The 17352-nt window shown below is 39.8% G+C and overlaps 1 protein-coding gene across 1 annotated transcript in view; it reads right to left on the bottom strand.

Annotated features, from left to right (window-relative positions):
• CUBN (cubilin) overlaps positions 1-17352 on the bottom strand; it is a 1583269-nt gene that overhangs the window by 38874 nt on the left and 1527043 nt on the right. The window contains exon 65 of the mRNA XM_078663578.1: positions 2679-2844. Coding sequence (XP_078519704.1) covers positions 2679-2844 — 166 coding nt within the window. The remainder of the gene's footprint in view (positions 1-2678; positions 2845-17352) is intronic.

Raw genomic sequence — 17352 nt, 5'->3', positions numbered from 1 at the left:
GCTGATGCAAAGGAGATAAAAGTGTCATATAGAGAATGTCCTGTGGTTGACGACTGTGATGGCCTATAGGTTGCAAGCACAGTATTCACAAGAATTATGAGGTTTGCAAGGTAAAACTTTGAATACCGTTAAAAGTAACATATATGTTCCAATATAGGGTATTTCACTCTTAGGAAGCATCCTAGAATAGGTTTAAAACAATGTTGGTTTGGTAATAGGTCATTCTATTAGACTGAAGGAAGTCAGTTTGTTTCTTCTTCAACTTTGAGCTGTGGCTTGAATGTCTATGCGTGGGCGATGTGCCTTTAACAGACAGACGATGACTGTCATTTTTTTTAAAAGTCTGTACACCTCACACCTGAGTCAATATGCAGTGATGAAATTACAGCTTCAGGAGTGTATTTGTGATTAGTTGTTAAAGGTCAGGTAATGGTATAGTAAATTAATAGTTCATGTTCATAATATATAATATTTCAAGATAAAAAATTACTAATGTTAGACAAGCTTACAGTGAGCATCATGATACAAAATAAATTGATCTGTTGGCCAACAATAATGTCACATTTCACTAACAAATAGTCAATATTTCAAAAAGACAAATATTATATGACATTAGTATTAATATTGCAGTTTGGTTTCTTAAAATCCTTGGGCCCTATTTACAAAGGTAAAGTTAGACCACAGATTTAAGTTTAGACCAAAAGTCTACTTTTTGATATTCACAAAGGTAAGTTACGAATAGTATCTTTAACACTGAGGAGTTTCCACACTCGGGGAGGAGTTTCCACACTCGGGGAGGAGTTTCCACACTCGGGTGCAGTTTCCGTACTCAGGGTAGAATCTCCACACTCAGGGTGGAATTTCCACCCTAATTCGACCCGAAGTATGGAGATTCAACCCCAAGTGCAAAAACTTCGTCCCGAGTGGGAAAGTTCACAGTTGTAAAGATACTACTTAAAACTTAGCTCTGTGAACACCGAAAAGTAGTAAAGTTAGACTTTTGGTTTGAACTTAGAATTACCTTTGTGAATGTGGCTGCTTGTTTCTATCACACTGCAGCATCAAGTGGTCAAATGTGCCTCTTCAGGTGATTTTAAACTTTATGAAAGGGATCAAAGCTTGCTGTGCAATTATGTGTGTCGAAATGTCTTTCAGATGTTTTCTCTATTCACACTTCATGAGTACAATAAAATTGTCACTAAAGTTACTGTTTAAACATAGCAACTTGCAACCAAACAAATTATTACATAGAACTAATTAATAAAATAGGCAGTTATTTGCAGGACGTTGCTCTCTAGAATGCTAAATGTAAACGATTGCTAATTCTGCTAATCACTTGAAAATGCCTAATTATATTCCATTCTTCACCGGAACGCTTTCCAGTTCATCTAGAGTGATGGAGCAGCATCTGCCCTAAATCCAGCTCCACTGCCCTACCCTGCAGTGAAACAGGTAATGTTGCAAACCTTTTCTTGTGAGAAAGGCGAAAACAGGAGTTGTTAAAAATGTGTCCTTCAAAATCTTACCGCCACAACTGCAGTGCTTCTGCCTTTCATTGACTTGCTGCTTATTTACATATCCACATTTCTCCTAGAGTACCTGCATCTGTAACCTAAGGATCACATTTGTAATTGTGGACAGAGCTGTGTTGCTATCTAACAGCATGTCTTGTGTATTTGTCTAAGACATCAAAAAGGACAAAGAACACTGCTGTGTACAAGGTGTGAGGGTTGAGGCGTGTCTAACACTTTAAAGAGGCAAATGATATCCTCAGGGTGCCAGACTTGAAGGATGCTTTGGATTTTAGGACACATAACTAAGTAATGGATGCAATGCCTGAATTCAGCTCAACCACTGGCAATCACTCCGGCTGCATTCACAAACTTCCCATTTTCGCACAATATAGCACTCAACAGAAACCAGGCATATGGAAATAAATCTTAGACCAGCTCTGACAGGAAGATTTCAGGCCAAAATGCCAGTCTAGGGCGCCTACAAACTGTAACACAAGCAACCTGAGACCGGTATTCGCCTAAAAATTATTGGAAGGACATTCCATTCCATGGATGCCAGAGTGGAAGACTGCTTTGAAATTTTGTGGAGACAAAAGTTATCTTCTGGGTGCTAGAGTTGAAGGATGCTTTGTATTTTTTGGAGACTGATTGCACCTTCTATGTCTCATATTTCAAGTATGCTTTGCGATTTTGGAAGGAAAATCATATCCTTTGGTCGCCAGAGTGACAGAGGTAAGGGATGTTTTGAATGTTTAAAAGATAGTTGTACTGGAACAAGCAATGCTATATGGCATTACAAGAAATAAAAATCAATGTATGTCAGCAATAACATGCCTCTTCTTGAGCAATGTTTTTAGGTATAACGTGTCTCACATTAATAATGATACAAGAAATAATCATATTTTTGCCCCCTCTCCATCATAAGATCCACCATCCACATACAATAAGTCCCATTGCAAACAATCCTGTGCCTTTTTCCAGTACTCTGTTGGTTTCTAACTAGGTTTGCACATTACCAATATCCAGTTATACATACAGTTGCATAGAGTTAGCCCTTCCCTTTCAATTACTTCAATATACAATTTCAGTGAATGTTTAGATTGCAACCATGGGTTAAAATGTAATTAAAAATAAAAGGTAAATATGGGTCTTTGGCACTCTTACCAGTCGGAGAGGAAGTCCAAGTGATCTCATATCCACTTCCAGCTAGAAGAATATCACTTACAAACCGTAAGTGCAGTACGTTGTTATCTGGAAATATTGGGCTGGGTACAGTGCTCCCGCAATATTTACCAAGCAATGGTGAACTGGCATCACTGCCATTTTTTACCTGAGGAAATAAGTACAAACAAATGTCAGTTGACATAATCTATTTATTACAGTCCAGGTGAGAACCAGGCGACAACTCAGTACATTTTCATGCTACCCCTTGTTTGAATACTCAATATAGTTGAATTTAATTTCTTAGTTAATTAGTCATTCTTGTAGTTATTATGATTTGAAGCACCTTCAAATATGAATTGTTTTTCTTTCAATAGTTAACATTCAGTTAAAATATAAGTATTGGTAATTGTTCCTGTTCTGCTCGGAGCTGCCACCCCTTTTTAATAATTGTATTGGAACATACTTTATGGAAAACAAATCATGTAATTTAAAAGATTTCACTGTCATGTCCCTCTGTGTGGTGAATTGCCTGAGGTAAAAAAATTAATACGGGGGCATGAGAGGAAATGATAAAAGGCCATTGCACACTCTCCCAGTAGTGCACTTGTCCACACAATGTGCGGTCGTCCTAAAAGCAGTGCCAGATACTTTCTAGGAACTCTTGGGATGGATTCATGTGAATTGTGCTCCCGATTCAACACATTTGGAGTAGAATTAAAAGTACACCGAGGTTAAAAGTAGCCAAAATCACACTGAAGATGCAAGAAGCCCAGGTGCAGCCAGATTGCACAACTGTGGTGAATGTCTCCAAATCCACAGAGATACCTCGCCATCTCCAATATACAATCCCAGAATTGTATGCTAGAAACAGTAAGGGGAGTTGGTACATAACGGTGATGTGTGTTTCAGCCACACATTCATCTGAAGGAGAGAACTACATCCAAAGACAGAGCACTACATATGAAGTATGGCTACCAATCCGTAGAGTGAGAGTAATGGCATTTGATTCTGCAATAGTGTACTTGAGGTATATATAGTTCTTCTTTAAAACTCTGCTCTTATTAATGCCAGTCATAACCTATTCATTTCCTATACCTATTTCAATTAAAGAAGATAATTCACTGTTAGGGATTCCAGCAGTGGTGTTAATTTTTTCTCCAAAATAAAACACTAAGCAATGTTGACAGGATAATGCTTTTAGTAATCTAGCACACATTTTGTATTGAATTAAAATCTCATCCCATTTGAAAAATATATCTACCGCTGACAAATAGAATGGTAATGGGATGATGATGATGATGGCAGCAAAGGATCACTGACACAATATTGTGGTAAACAATATTGTTTAAAAAAATATCAAGTCAAAAATATTGTTTACCACAATATTGTGATCCTATACGTATAATGGTAAGTACAAACATATCAGGAAAAAAATATCATTAACACTATTATTGTCCAAAAATAGATGATTTTTAATATAAATACAGTTTAAAGTAGTTAATGTTAAATGTTTTAATATAAAATGTTAATATAAGGTAAATTAAATATTTTCAGATAATATTTAATACTATATATAAATATATATTTATATATATATATATATATATATCCCAAACATCCATCCGGCTCCGGAGAGTAAATGGCACGTACTCATGATCGGTAGGTATAGGGCAAATTTATTGGTTCAGGTCTCCCACGACCCCGCAAAGACAGAGAGACGCGTTTCGCCTGCGCAGCAGGCTTTGTCAATCCCATTTGGCGCCTAACTTTTAACAGTATATATAGCCCTACATGTGTGTGTGTATAGATATATATATAAATAGATATATTCATATGAATATCCATATAGGGCATAATTACGATGGCAGTCGGACCGCAACTGGCGGCTCGTCAGTTGCGGTCAGACCTCTATCTACTGCTGCAGTCCAACCAATGCATTATCGGTCAGTAGGAAACTTACCATAAGCCCTTAAGTATGGCGTCTTAAGTGCATTAATATGAAAATATGCATCTATTTATAGTCATACTAATAAATGTAAAATGTTATACTTAATATAATGTAAAATAAATATTTGATATTAATTATGTTACATTATTTATATATATATATATATATATATATATTTACATATCTTAATGAATAAAAGCATACAACATATTACAATTTGAATGAAAAAAGAGATAGTAATCAATGTACATAGAAAATTTTAAAATGTAAAAATCCCAAAATAACATTTACAAATAAATACTATAAACATTAAAATACATTTTAAAATAAAAACAAATAAGGTAGAATATAATAAAAACAATTAATGCTATAAACTCAATTTAGCTAACATTAAGAAAACTATTAACGTCTAAGAAAATTCAACTTACTATTCCCACTGTAGTTTAAGTAATGGTTGGGAAAGTGTTGGACTTCGGAACACTAACATTTTCTGGTAGACCGGCTGAAGGGGATAGGGGTGGGGGGAAGTGCTTTGAGTCTCCTATCTTCCTTCCTCTGTCAGAGGTTAAGCTCGGTAGCTTTCTATCTCCCTCTCAGGCCGTGCAATGTGGGGTTCCTCAGGGCTCCTCCCTGAACCCTCTGTTATTCAACGTCTATGTAACCCCACTTGCTGAGGTAATAAGATCTTTTGGGTATCAAATACTGTCTTATGCAGATGATACCCAAATTATCATTTCCACCACCTCACCGACCAAAGAGGCTGCCTCCAAATTTCGAACGTGCATGGCAGCAGTCTCGCAATGGATGGTGCGTAACTACCTAAAGCTCAACGGGGAGAAGACGGAGGTCCTAATCTTTGGAGGAAACCATAACATCTGGTCGGAAGATTGGTGGCCCCCCTCTTTAGGAGACTGCCCTCAACCTGCTTACTCGGCCAGGAACCTTGGCGTCCTCATAGATTCTGCTCTCTCTTTTGACCTTCAGGTAAACAGAACAATATCCACCTCCTGTAACACCATCCGGATGTTGAAAAAGATTGCCCCCTACCTGTCACCTGATGCCCGCAAGCAGTCAACAGTTGCCTTGGTGTCTTCCAGGCTTGACTATTTCAACGCGCTTTATGGGGGCATAAATAAGAAATCTCTCCATCGCCTCCAGATGGTTCAAAATTCTGCAGCCAAGATGGTCCTAAATCTTCCCAGGTTATCATCTGCAACTCAGGCTAGGAAGGATCTCCATTGGCTACCTATACAAGCCAGGATTTCCTTCAAGCTGATCTGCCTGGCTCACAGGGCTGTATTTGGATCTGGTCCTGAAGGTATAAAGACTCTTGTTAATTCCTATTCTCCTAAGAGAACCCTCCGTTCGTCCTCAAGAAATCTGCTTGCCGTGCCCAGATTTAAAAAGGAGAAAGAGCCTTCTCTACACTGGCCCCCAAACTGTGGAACAACCTCCCCCCTGAACTCTCCAGTCAACCGTCCTTGGCGATTTTCCGGAAGCTTCTGAACACTTGGCTCTTCTCTCAGGTTTATTAATTCATTCCCTTTTCTTACTTTTATACTCTTTTATGTTTGAAATGCGCCTTGATGACCTTTGGGTTAAGTTTTGCGCAATATAAATAAACTTTCTTTCATTCATTCATTCATTCATTCATTCCCACTCCAGTCTGTGCAACAGTTGGGAAAGCATTGGATTTTGGAGAGATAAAATGTACTATTCCCACTCCAAAAAGCGCAACTGTAGGGAAAATGTTGGACTAAGGATGGTTATAATTTACTATTGCTACTCTGGTCTGTGCAACAGTAGGGAGAGTGTTGGATTTTGGAGGGATACATTTTCTATGCCCACTCCAAACCACACAACAGTAGGGAAAGTGCTGGACTTTGGAGGGGTAAAATTTACTATGCCCGCTCCAGTCTGTGAACCAGTAGGGAAAGAATTGGATTTTGGAGAGATGAGATTGACTATACTATTGTTTTCAAACATATAGGGCCCGATTCCAATGGCCCCGATTACGAAGTGGTTAGGAAGGCCTTCTAGCGGCATTTACTCCTTCTGAATCGGATCAGGAACGTGTCTTCCCGACCATGGGCCAGATTACAATGCAGTTAGGAACATAGGCTCCCATAGATGTCAATGGGAGTCCAACCAAAGCGTATCTGAAAGCATCCGGATGCATCATACTCGGTTGGTCGGACTCTCCCGATCTGAGTCGGTCGGAATCCATTTCCATACCGATTTGATCGGGAAGATTTCCTAACCGCATCAGAATCGGGAACTAAGTGGTTAAATATATTGTTTTTTAATTATTTGAGTTTTAGTTGATTTATACATTTTATGTGTGACTATTGTGCATATGTGTTCTTTAAAATATAGATTATATAATTTAAATTGATTTTGAATTTTTTTATTAAATTTTTTATATTGTCATAGTGTGTTTTGGGGTTTATAGGGGGATAGGGTAGTAAGGTATTTAGTTAATAAAACATATAAATGACAAAGCATTTTATTTCGTTATATAATTGATATTTAATATGTCAATTATGTAATAGTGATTTATTTTTTCTATATTTTATTTGCAGGCTGTTAAGTTTGTAGAAGTATAGGATGGGAGGATAATTAGGTAATAATTTATTAACTATTAATTATTAATTAATTATTTTATGAGTTTAATCATGTAATTTATGGAATACAATACATTTTTGTACTCATATTTTAGTTGCAGACCGCTATGTTCGTTACCCATTGACTGAACTGGGCACAAGTGGCCCAGACTCCAGCAATGGGAAAGTACTGGTTGTAGGTATTTTATCACATGTGTCATTCATTATGCTCGGATAACTATTTTGTCCATTATGGTATTTTAATGAAGCAACGTTTTGCACACTTGCACTTTTACAGTGGGACTTATAGCCTTATAATCCATCTGTCACCGAATACATACCCACCTCAGTCCTGCACATATGTACCATAATTACCTATATTAATTTACTTAAGGGATCTTTAGCCGCCTTTATGGCAATTTTGCACTTCATACACTAGGCAAAAGACCACCCTTTTAACCACTTTTATCCACTGTATCTGTGAATTTGGCACCTCTACTAAAAGAACTAGGAATGAGAGTTGAAAGCTTGCAGCACGATGCTCAGTGGCAGTAATTGCTGTATGATAAATCTCTTTTTTTTTAATCCTTTCTTTATGTTTTTTAAATCCTATGTACTGTTCATCTTGTTTATGGTTTTAATTGACTAATGAACTATCTAATTGACATTTGTGTACATTTAACACTTGTGCAGTCAAAATTTATGCACCTGCACTGACACTTATGAAAAAACATACACTGTTGTCAGAAACACCGCCGCTGGGCAAGCGACAACATCCTAATACGGCGGGCTTGAGACCGCTGCCGCGGAGGTCTTCATGAGACCGCTGCTGCGGAGGTATGGCAGTAAGACTGCCGAACTCGCAATTGGGTCCTAAGTCAGGCTGCAGTGAACAGAACCATCTATAGTTTCATATTTACATTGACACTTTTCTCTTCATCATCTTGTTTACAGCAACACACTCCATGAAAGAAATACATTTTTGGGAAACAATAATCAGCATAATTGACATGCTTCAGAATGCAAATGTTAGGAACGTCAACAAGCTGTTTAAGTGTTCTACAAATTCAAAGCTTCCAGATGGAACACAAACAATTGTCATCAATATAGCAAAGTGTAATAGAATATGCTCTGATAGAGCAGACAGACTTCTAACTGTCCCTGTAATGACATTTAAATTAATGACTGTAGCCAAAGATAGTGAATGAGCCCCAAGCCTACACAGACACACCTACTTCAATGCTAACTGAAATAGAATTTACAAGAATTCCCCAGGAAGAAAAATGAGAGAAGTCCTCCTGGAAAACCCAACTTGTATTTAAACCAGCAGTGGTATCATTCAAACAACCAAGTATTCTCCAACAATAACTTTTCAGAAGTTGTCAGGACTTGATTCCAGCTCTTGCAGCATACTTTTAGCTGCCCGGGGCCATACTGTGCCTTGTTGACCTCTGTGGGCTACCTTGTTGCAGAGCATCTGAAAGTAGCCTTAATATCTTCTAAAAAGTTGTTTGCTTTGGAGTATTAGGGCAACATATAATAAGAACATGGAAATTACCTCAAATAACTCAAAACTCATCCAACATTTATTTAACTTCTCCTACCAATTAAACTTGTTATGAGGTCAAGAAGCAATTCTTAAGCTGCCATTGGGTGAAGGTATTAGTAGCTAAACAAGGTGATTACATGGCTTGTGAGATAACTTATTCAAAAAAATGTTTTACTGAGTACACAAGCCTTTTTTACTTTGGGAATCAAATCAAAGGGCACACTGTATGAAGTTCAATCGAGGACATCGTCACAGATATCTGAACCTGTTATAAAAACCTTCTGTGGTATATAATCAAGTGTTCTTTACAGGTTATCCCTCAAAAGCATACAAGTACATATATCACAGTCGTGTTTTTATTCCATCATGCATGTCTCTCAAGTTCGCTTACTTATTCCTCTTCCACCCACCAACATCTAGCAGCTCTAATTATCCAGTTTTGTTCTTCAATTTTTTGGTGCCTAAAAGTTGGATTTGGGACACATGCAACACCAAAATTGAAGACTGATGAATCACATAACCTAACCTATAATATATATTGAAAAAAGCAAATGCTACAAAACCTGTGTACACACAAAGTTTTGCAGCACATTTCAACGCATCACAGTATAAAACAAAGTTAAATGCAAATGTCACTTTCACCTACACAACCAGAAGGTTTGGTTATGTCAGCCCAAGATGGCACTTGTGGAGCTCTATGCAGAGGGTCTCTGTCGAGGCAAGAAACAATCATAACTACAGTTCCCTGACAATAAAATGCAGAGAGTGTGCCAGATTTTGTTTCTGAATGTGGCCATCACAAGATGACTACAAACCAAGAACTTCAAAAGAAATTGTAAACATCTCAAAAACTATTTGTTCTGTTCGCCAACTGCTGCCTGCTCATGCTGTTTCAGGACCTCAACATATAGGGATGAATCAGGAAGATTAGCTGCTAGACGAGAGGTGCTGCTCTCAATCATTTTCAAAGCCTGAAGCAGATATGGCAAGGTTTGAGACACTTTCAGATACTTTATAATTATGTGTAAACGTATGAGCCTTCCCCTTCTTTTTTAAAATATTTATCCTAACCTGACTCAAGATGATAAAATTGTTTACGAGTTCAGACTGGTCAGCAAAGTTAGACAGTGATATTTCAGCAACTTCTCACCATTTTTGAGTTACTCTTGTGCACCTGTATTATTATTATTTTTTGCAGTTTTCATATAGTGCAAACTCAACCTTAAAGTATCACAGATCTTTATGTGAGCACCAGTTGCTTTACAGATGGTACACATAAAAGCAGGGGAAGATCAGTGATTTGGCCAGAATTACAGAAGGTTTCAGCCTCCCGCCAGATTCAAACCCAGCTCTAAAGTTGGACGCACTAGTCTTTAAGCCATCACCCCCCATTGCTGCTATAGCCATATAATGGACAAGATCAAAGGACTGAGCAACAACATTACTGAAAAGCCAGGAAGGCTTGCAGAGTCTGAGCACAGGATGAATCTGATATCTCCCACCACATCTGATCCTGTTGTGCCACAAATGAAGGTGGCTAAATTCATTACAGTGAGCGCTCTTGCTACACTCAGCTCCAATGTTCCCCACAACACATACCTGGTCAGCACTGAGACAACTAACATCTATGTTTTCAAACTTGTGAATCAATTGTGTCTGAAGATGCATTAACTGATGCAAAAAAGGGACCAATTGTTAAGGAGGGCTGCTCACAAATATATCGAATGAACCAACATAATCATGTTTCATCAATGCACCCCAAATCACAGAGACTCACATTGCAGATAAGGCTGATATAAATAAAGACACCAGTAGAATCACAAATATTGAGCAAGCTTAGGAACCCATCAAGGGAGGCAAAACCTTTGCTATCCTAAATCAAATAGTATGAGATGGATCAGGTGGAGTAATTGGAGGTGCTAAACCCAAATGGCTTCCAAATAATATGTCAGTTTACAGTAATCCTGACACTGAACTGCCAGTTCTTTATACACCACTAGAGCTCGCTCTATCAGACACTGTACATACTCTGGGTACTTTCACCGGTAGTGCAACAGCACAAACACATAAACTTGATATGGCCAATAACAATCACAGTATCAGACAGACCATTGTAAAATCATAGTATCAAAATATGGGTGCAATCCATCTAAACACTTACTTTCCTACATGATATTACATTTTAGACATTTTATTTTGATTAATCTTAAAAGACTCTGCACTTTAAAAAGAATACACATTTCAAGCCACATTCAAGGAGTACAATTCCACTAGCTCCAAAATTAGTCCATCATAAACCAAATCCATTTCCTTCTACTTTTATACTCCCATCCTTGTAGTCCACTTGGCTTGTTTAATTCTCCTTTAGTATTTTGGTGTTTTTTACAATTGATAAATTAAATCTCAGCTCCAAGGTTTTTCAAAAAGTTGTTTTCACAGTTTTACATTTAAATCCGTCTATTACAATGTCTTTGATTGATGGACCATTTCAACTTTGTCATCAGATTCTTTGACTTAGTACCATGATCATTACATTGTCACCAGCAAGAATCCAAAAACGGAAGCTAATTATCTAACATGGAGCCAACACGTGTTTTGAGGCCTGCTGCTGCTTCCTCAAGGCTCCCATACAACCTTCTCGTTTTAAGCCCACAAACTAAGTAGATTTTTTCCTTTGTGTGTATGTGTATGTCTAAAATAAAATATCATGTAGTAATAGAATTGCACCCCTATTTTGGTACTGTGTAAAATGTGAGCCACATCAGTTACATGGATCATGGGTTTGAGCAAGTGCCAGGCCACTGGTCAAGGGTAACTCTACTTGCATTGGAAAGATACATCATAGAATGATAGAAATAATAGAAAACTCAAAGGCTGCAGTTGCAGAAGAAGGGAGAGGAGCCTGTGTTACTGTTGCCCTAGAATCACCTCACAATACAGATTCAGATACCCAAAATGGACTATGCCCGGACAATGATATGTGCTGCCCCATGGCTATTTAGCTCAATCCCACACACAGGAGAAAACAATGGAATACTAAAACCTTCCTATAACAGGTATTAGTGGTTGTGCAACAAACTAATTATGCACTGGCGAACATGGAGAAGGATGTGTGATTGATCCAGCACAAATTAGTAGAAGTCAGGATCAAAATGATAGCTTTCCCACAATGCTTGTCAGTGGTTGATAAGCAGCACACAAAAGCTACATAGCTACGTAGTAGCAGATTTGAGGTTAGGATACAGGATATTAAAAGACTGACTTGCAAAGCTTAAGATTTGTAGAACTGCTTATGTTGGTTCAATTTGTGGTTTACTGGTATCCCTGAAGATTTTGAATCTCAGATAGTCCTGGCACAACCAATGAACACATTGATAAAGGTCTCTGTTATGAAACCCAATGCAGCACAGGATCTTTGCTTTATCTGAGTTCATAGCATTCCCTTTCATAAAGACTCAAAGAGCAAACTTCCACATACAATTTAGGATTGTTTTTTTAACTATCTTATAAAAGATGCTGCTCTTGCTAAAGCATGACAAATTAACTTTGAAATCCAGTATGGGCTTCACCTTCCAGGTTTTTCCTGATATGGCTTTTCACACTTCCCAGTGGAATAAAGCCATGAAAACGTTGTGATATAATAAATAAGAGAAATCCTCAGGTATTTTCCAGTGCTTTATTCAAGGTGTGTCTTCAAGTTTCCCCTCACAGGAAATACGCTTGAGAGGTTCTCTCGCCAACATTCTAAACAGCTTTGAGAAGGAACATTCCAAGACCAGAAGAAGGGCAGGAGGTAAGAAGGGGTCAGGAAAGTAGAGTGGAGTCAGATTACAACACTTCTCTCTTTCATAAGGAAACGGAGAGGAAATGACAATAATCAGAAAACAAATTAATAAGTGGAAATGCTAGGTAATACTGTACGAAAAGAAACTTGTACATTTCAGTCATTTCCTAGGTTACACCATCAGAAAAGTCCCCACAATATGTAGCAAATATGTGTTAATATACTATGATACCTTCACTAAACTTCATAGTCTTCATACCGAAAGAGAACCCTCTTACATGTGGCATTCTTAAAGTATTTAATACGTTTCTGTGTGTGTGTGTGTATGTGTGTAAAATGGGAAACATAATCTGTCACTATCCCTTGTCCCTCCTGCTCTACTTGCTCTTTCACATCATACTCAAGATTATATCTATGTTTGTAGCTTCTTTAGTGTTTCCTAAGTTTTGGCCCTCGGATACTCTTGTGGTACCAAATGGGGTTCCCTCCATTCACCCAGTTAGAGGGTAAATTAGAAAAGTTTTGCCTTCCTTTAAGGATACAAAATGAGGAACTCTGCTTACTGATGCAAGTGTGGTGTGATATGACCATAATTTACTCTGCAGTGTTTTCCCATATGATGATCAGAGACAAAATGTCAAATGAAAGCAGTTTTTATCATTCAGTTAGCTCTTTGCACTTTAGTACAGTATCCGGCTGTTTTGAGATGGTGATTACCCACTCCTCTTAAAAATACCTTCATAGGTTCAGATGTGAATTGTACCCCATTGTCTATCACCTATTTACTGTGAACACTTTCCACTGAAAATGTGTCTTTTAGCATGTCTAATAAGGTTTTAGTTGTGATGTCACCTACCATTTTATTGTGAACAGCAAACTCAAAAACTACCAGCCAATCTCTCTGTTGCCATTCCCTGTGAAGGTACTGGAAAAGATCATCAACAGTCAACTCATGACACAGCTGGAGCAGAACCAACTACTTGACGCCTCCCAATCGGACTTTCACAGCAATCACAGCACCAAAACCGCCCTGATCACAGCCACTGATAGCATACAAACCCTCTTCATCCGAGGAGAAACAGCAGCTTTGATCCTCCTTGACTTCTCGGCAGCCTTTGACACTGTATCCTGCCAAACACTGATCAAAAGATTCCACCACATCGGCATCCATGGGGACGCTCACATATGGATCACCTCCTTCCCCACCGGATGAACCCAGAGGATCCACCTCCCACCTTTTGCCTCGGAACCCAAGGAGATCACCTGTGGTGAAAAAAATAAAGGTTTTGCCTTCCCTTTAAGGATACAAAATGAGGAACTCTGCTTACTGATGCAAGTGTGGTGTGATATGACCATAATTTACTCTGCAGTGTTTTCCCACATGATGATCAGAGACAAAATGCCAAATGAATGCAGTTTTTATCATTCAGTTAGCTTTTTCCACTTTAGTACAGTATCAGGCTGTTTTGAGATGGTGATTACCCACTCCTCTTAAGAATACCTTCATAGGTTCAGATGTGAATTGTACCCAATTGTCTATTACCTATTTACTGTGAACACTTTCCACTGAAAATGTGTCTTTTAGCATGTCTAATAAGGTTTCAGTTGTGATTCACCTACCATTTTATTGTGAACAGCAAACTCAAAAACTACCGGCCCATCTCTCTGTTACCATTCCCAGTGAAGGTACTGGAAAAGATCATCAACAGTCAACTCATGACACAGCTGGAGCAGAACCAACTACTTGACGCCTCCCAATCCGACTTCCACAGCAATCACAGCACCAAAACCGCCCTGATCGCAGTCACTGACAGCATACAAACCCTCTTCATCCGAGGACAAACAGCAGCTTTGATCCTCCTTGACTTCTCGGCAGCCTTTGACACTGTATTCAGCCAAACACTGATCAAAAGATTCCACCACATCGGCATCCAAGGGGACGCTCACATATGGATCACCTCCTTCCTCACCGGATGAACACAGAGGATCCATCTCCCACCTATCGCCTCTGGACCCAAGGAGATCACCTGTGGTGTCTCCCAGGGCTCATCCCTCAGCCCCACACTCTTCAACACATATATGCCCCCTTTGGTTAACATCAAGAGATACCACAGTCTCTGCATAATTTCCTATGCAGATGACGGCAAACTCATCCTTTCACTCACCGATGACCCCCCACCACTAGAACTAACTTCCACAGATGCATGACAAACATCACCAACTGTATGAAGAACCATTACGTGCAGTTGAAAACAGACAAGACAGAAGTACTAATCTTTGGCTACAGCAGCAACACATGAAATGACACCGGAGGGCCAGCAGACCTAGGGCCCACACCCATTCCCTCCAACCACAAAAGAAACCTCGGAATCATCATTGTCAGCATCTTCACCATGAAATCACAGATCAACACCATCTTCTCCACCTGATTCTTCAATCTGTACATGCAACATAAGATCTTCAAATGGCTAACCCTATACACGAGGTACACCGTGACAAAAGCATTCATCACCAGCTGACTGGACTAATGCAATGCCCTCTATGTAGGAATTGCTGGACACCTTTCAGAGAGAGCTGCTTAACGCTCAACACCAACTAACAAGAAGTACTCATCATGGGCCCACACTCCGATGCCTGGAATGGCACCTGGTGGCCCCCGCTCTTGGAAGGCCCACCCACCCCCATGGACTGGTATCATCCTGGACTCCGAGCTCAAAATGGACCACCAGATCAGCTCTGTTGCATCCTCCTACTTCCACACCCTCCGCCTCCTATGTCAGACCTTCAAATTGATCCCCCTCAAGCACAGAAAAACCGTCACTCACACCCTCGTCACCAGCAGACTATGGGAACACAGTCTATGCCGGAATAAACAAAAACCTCACCGCAAGCTACAAAACATCCAGAACGTCGCCGCAAGACTGGTCCTGAATCTGCCAAGACACTGCCACATCTCCCAACACCTGCACACACTCCACTGGCTCCCCATCGAGACTAGAATCCCCTGCAAGATCTTCACCCACGCACACAAAGCCCTCCACAACACCAGACCAGCATACCTGAACAGCAGACTCAATTTCCACGCACCCCAAAGAACCCTACGATCAGCCTAGCTCTCCTACGCCATGGTTCCCTGCACTGGAAAGACCAGATAGGGAGGCCACTCCTTCTCCATCCTCATGGCCAGAGCGTGGAATACCCTACCGCTCCTCCTCAGACAGACAACATCACTCCGCATCTTCACACGAAACCTCAAAATTTGGCTCTTCGACAGACCACCTCCTTGATGGACTGGAACCTGCACCTCCCCTCTTTCCCAGGGCCTTGAGACCCTTAGGGGTGAGTAGTTGTACTTAACAAACACGTGATTGAGGTCAGACCATACAGAATGCCACAACCAGGCTCATCGTCGGCCTTCCCCAAAAAACCCACATTACACCCCACCTCAAGAAACTCCACTGGCTCCCCATACAGAAGAGATGCCAATTCAAGCTGATGACCCTCGCACTCAAGGCTCTACACAACCAAGGACCCGCCTACATTAACCAGCCCCTGAACTTCCACCAACCATTGAGAAGACTAGTCCCCACCTCCCTTTCACTTGCCCATACTCTCTGCATCTACCGAAGCAGAAGTGGAGGACTCTCCTTCTCTCACATCCCAGCAAAGACCTTAAACAGCCTCCCCATGCACCTCCGGACCATCACCTCACTTCCAGAATTTCGCATGGCTGTCAAGACCTCGCTGTTTGAATAAGCCTCTGGGGCCTGCAAATGGTTAGATACCCTATTGGGTGATTAGTCGCGCTTTATAAATCCTGATTAATTGATTGATCAAATGGGAGTGATAGCCAATTAAGGTTTAGGAACACCATATGTAGATTACAAATAAGCATTTTCCTTAATGATCAAGTCTAAAGGAGGCTGTGCGAGTAGAGATAAAAACAAGGAAGGAAGGAAAATGTAGTACCTTACTGCGCTTGACCGCGTGAAAGAAGTGCATAAGGGGTATGAAAAGGCGAACGGTTATGATGTGAGCTGGGAAGAGTGATCGCGCGCGCATTCAGTAAGCTTAGCTGTGAATAAACATAGTAGAAAGACACATACGTATTGGCAAATCCCACGTAGATAGAGATACATAAGAAGCTGAAGGCACCGATGGCGAATAGCCAGACCTGAAGAAGGAAAAATAGAAGAGCTGTAGGGATGGCGGGGAAGGAGAAAATTGAAATGAATGTGCCAGAGGATGAACAGGCATGTGCTTACCAGGAAAGATAAATCAGAGGTTATTAGGGGAACTAGACCGCTTAGGGCGTCAAAGGCAATGGCGCGGTATTAATGAAGAATGACCTGTACAAACAAGGATGAATATATCAGGAGAAGAAATATTAAATAGGTGACCTCTGTGCGGCTGGACAAGTTATACAAATATAGTACTGACAGGGTCTGTATTAATTCCATTGTTTCCATTATTGTTTCTCTAGGGACCACTGTTCTGAGAAATTAAAAATAAAACACCTTCTATTGAGAGTTCATTTGTAATTTCTCAATAGGGTTTGAGCTCATCAATGAAGTCCAAGCATTCCTTTGGTGATCCGTTAACTATAAATGAACTGACTTGGGATAAAGTGGTATCCTTTCTCATGCACTCTTCCCAATCGTCTTATAGGATAGCAGACTTTTCTACAGCTACAACAGATTTTTCAGGAACCACATCTTCCTGTACATTACTATCGACTAGCATCTAAGAATAGCAGCCAGCAGCCTGGTTACCATTATCTGGAAGATATT

The sequence above is a fragment of the Lissotriton helveticus genome, chromosome 10 (genome assembly GCF_964261635.1).
Source record: "Lissotriton helveticus chromosome 10, aLisHel1.1, whole genome shotgun sequence".
NCBI classification, from domain to species: Eukaryota; Metazoa; Chordata; class Amphibia; order Caudata; family Salamandridae; genus Lissotriton; species Lissotriton helveticus.
This window is presented reverse-complemented; position numbering and strand designations above follow the sequence as displayed.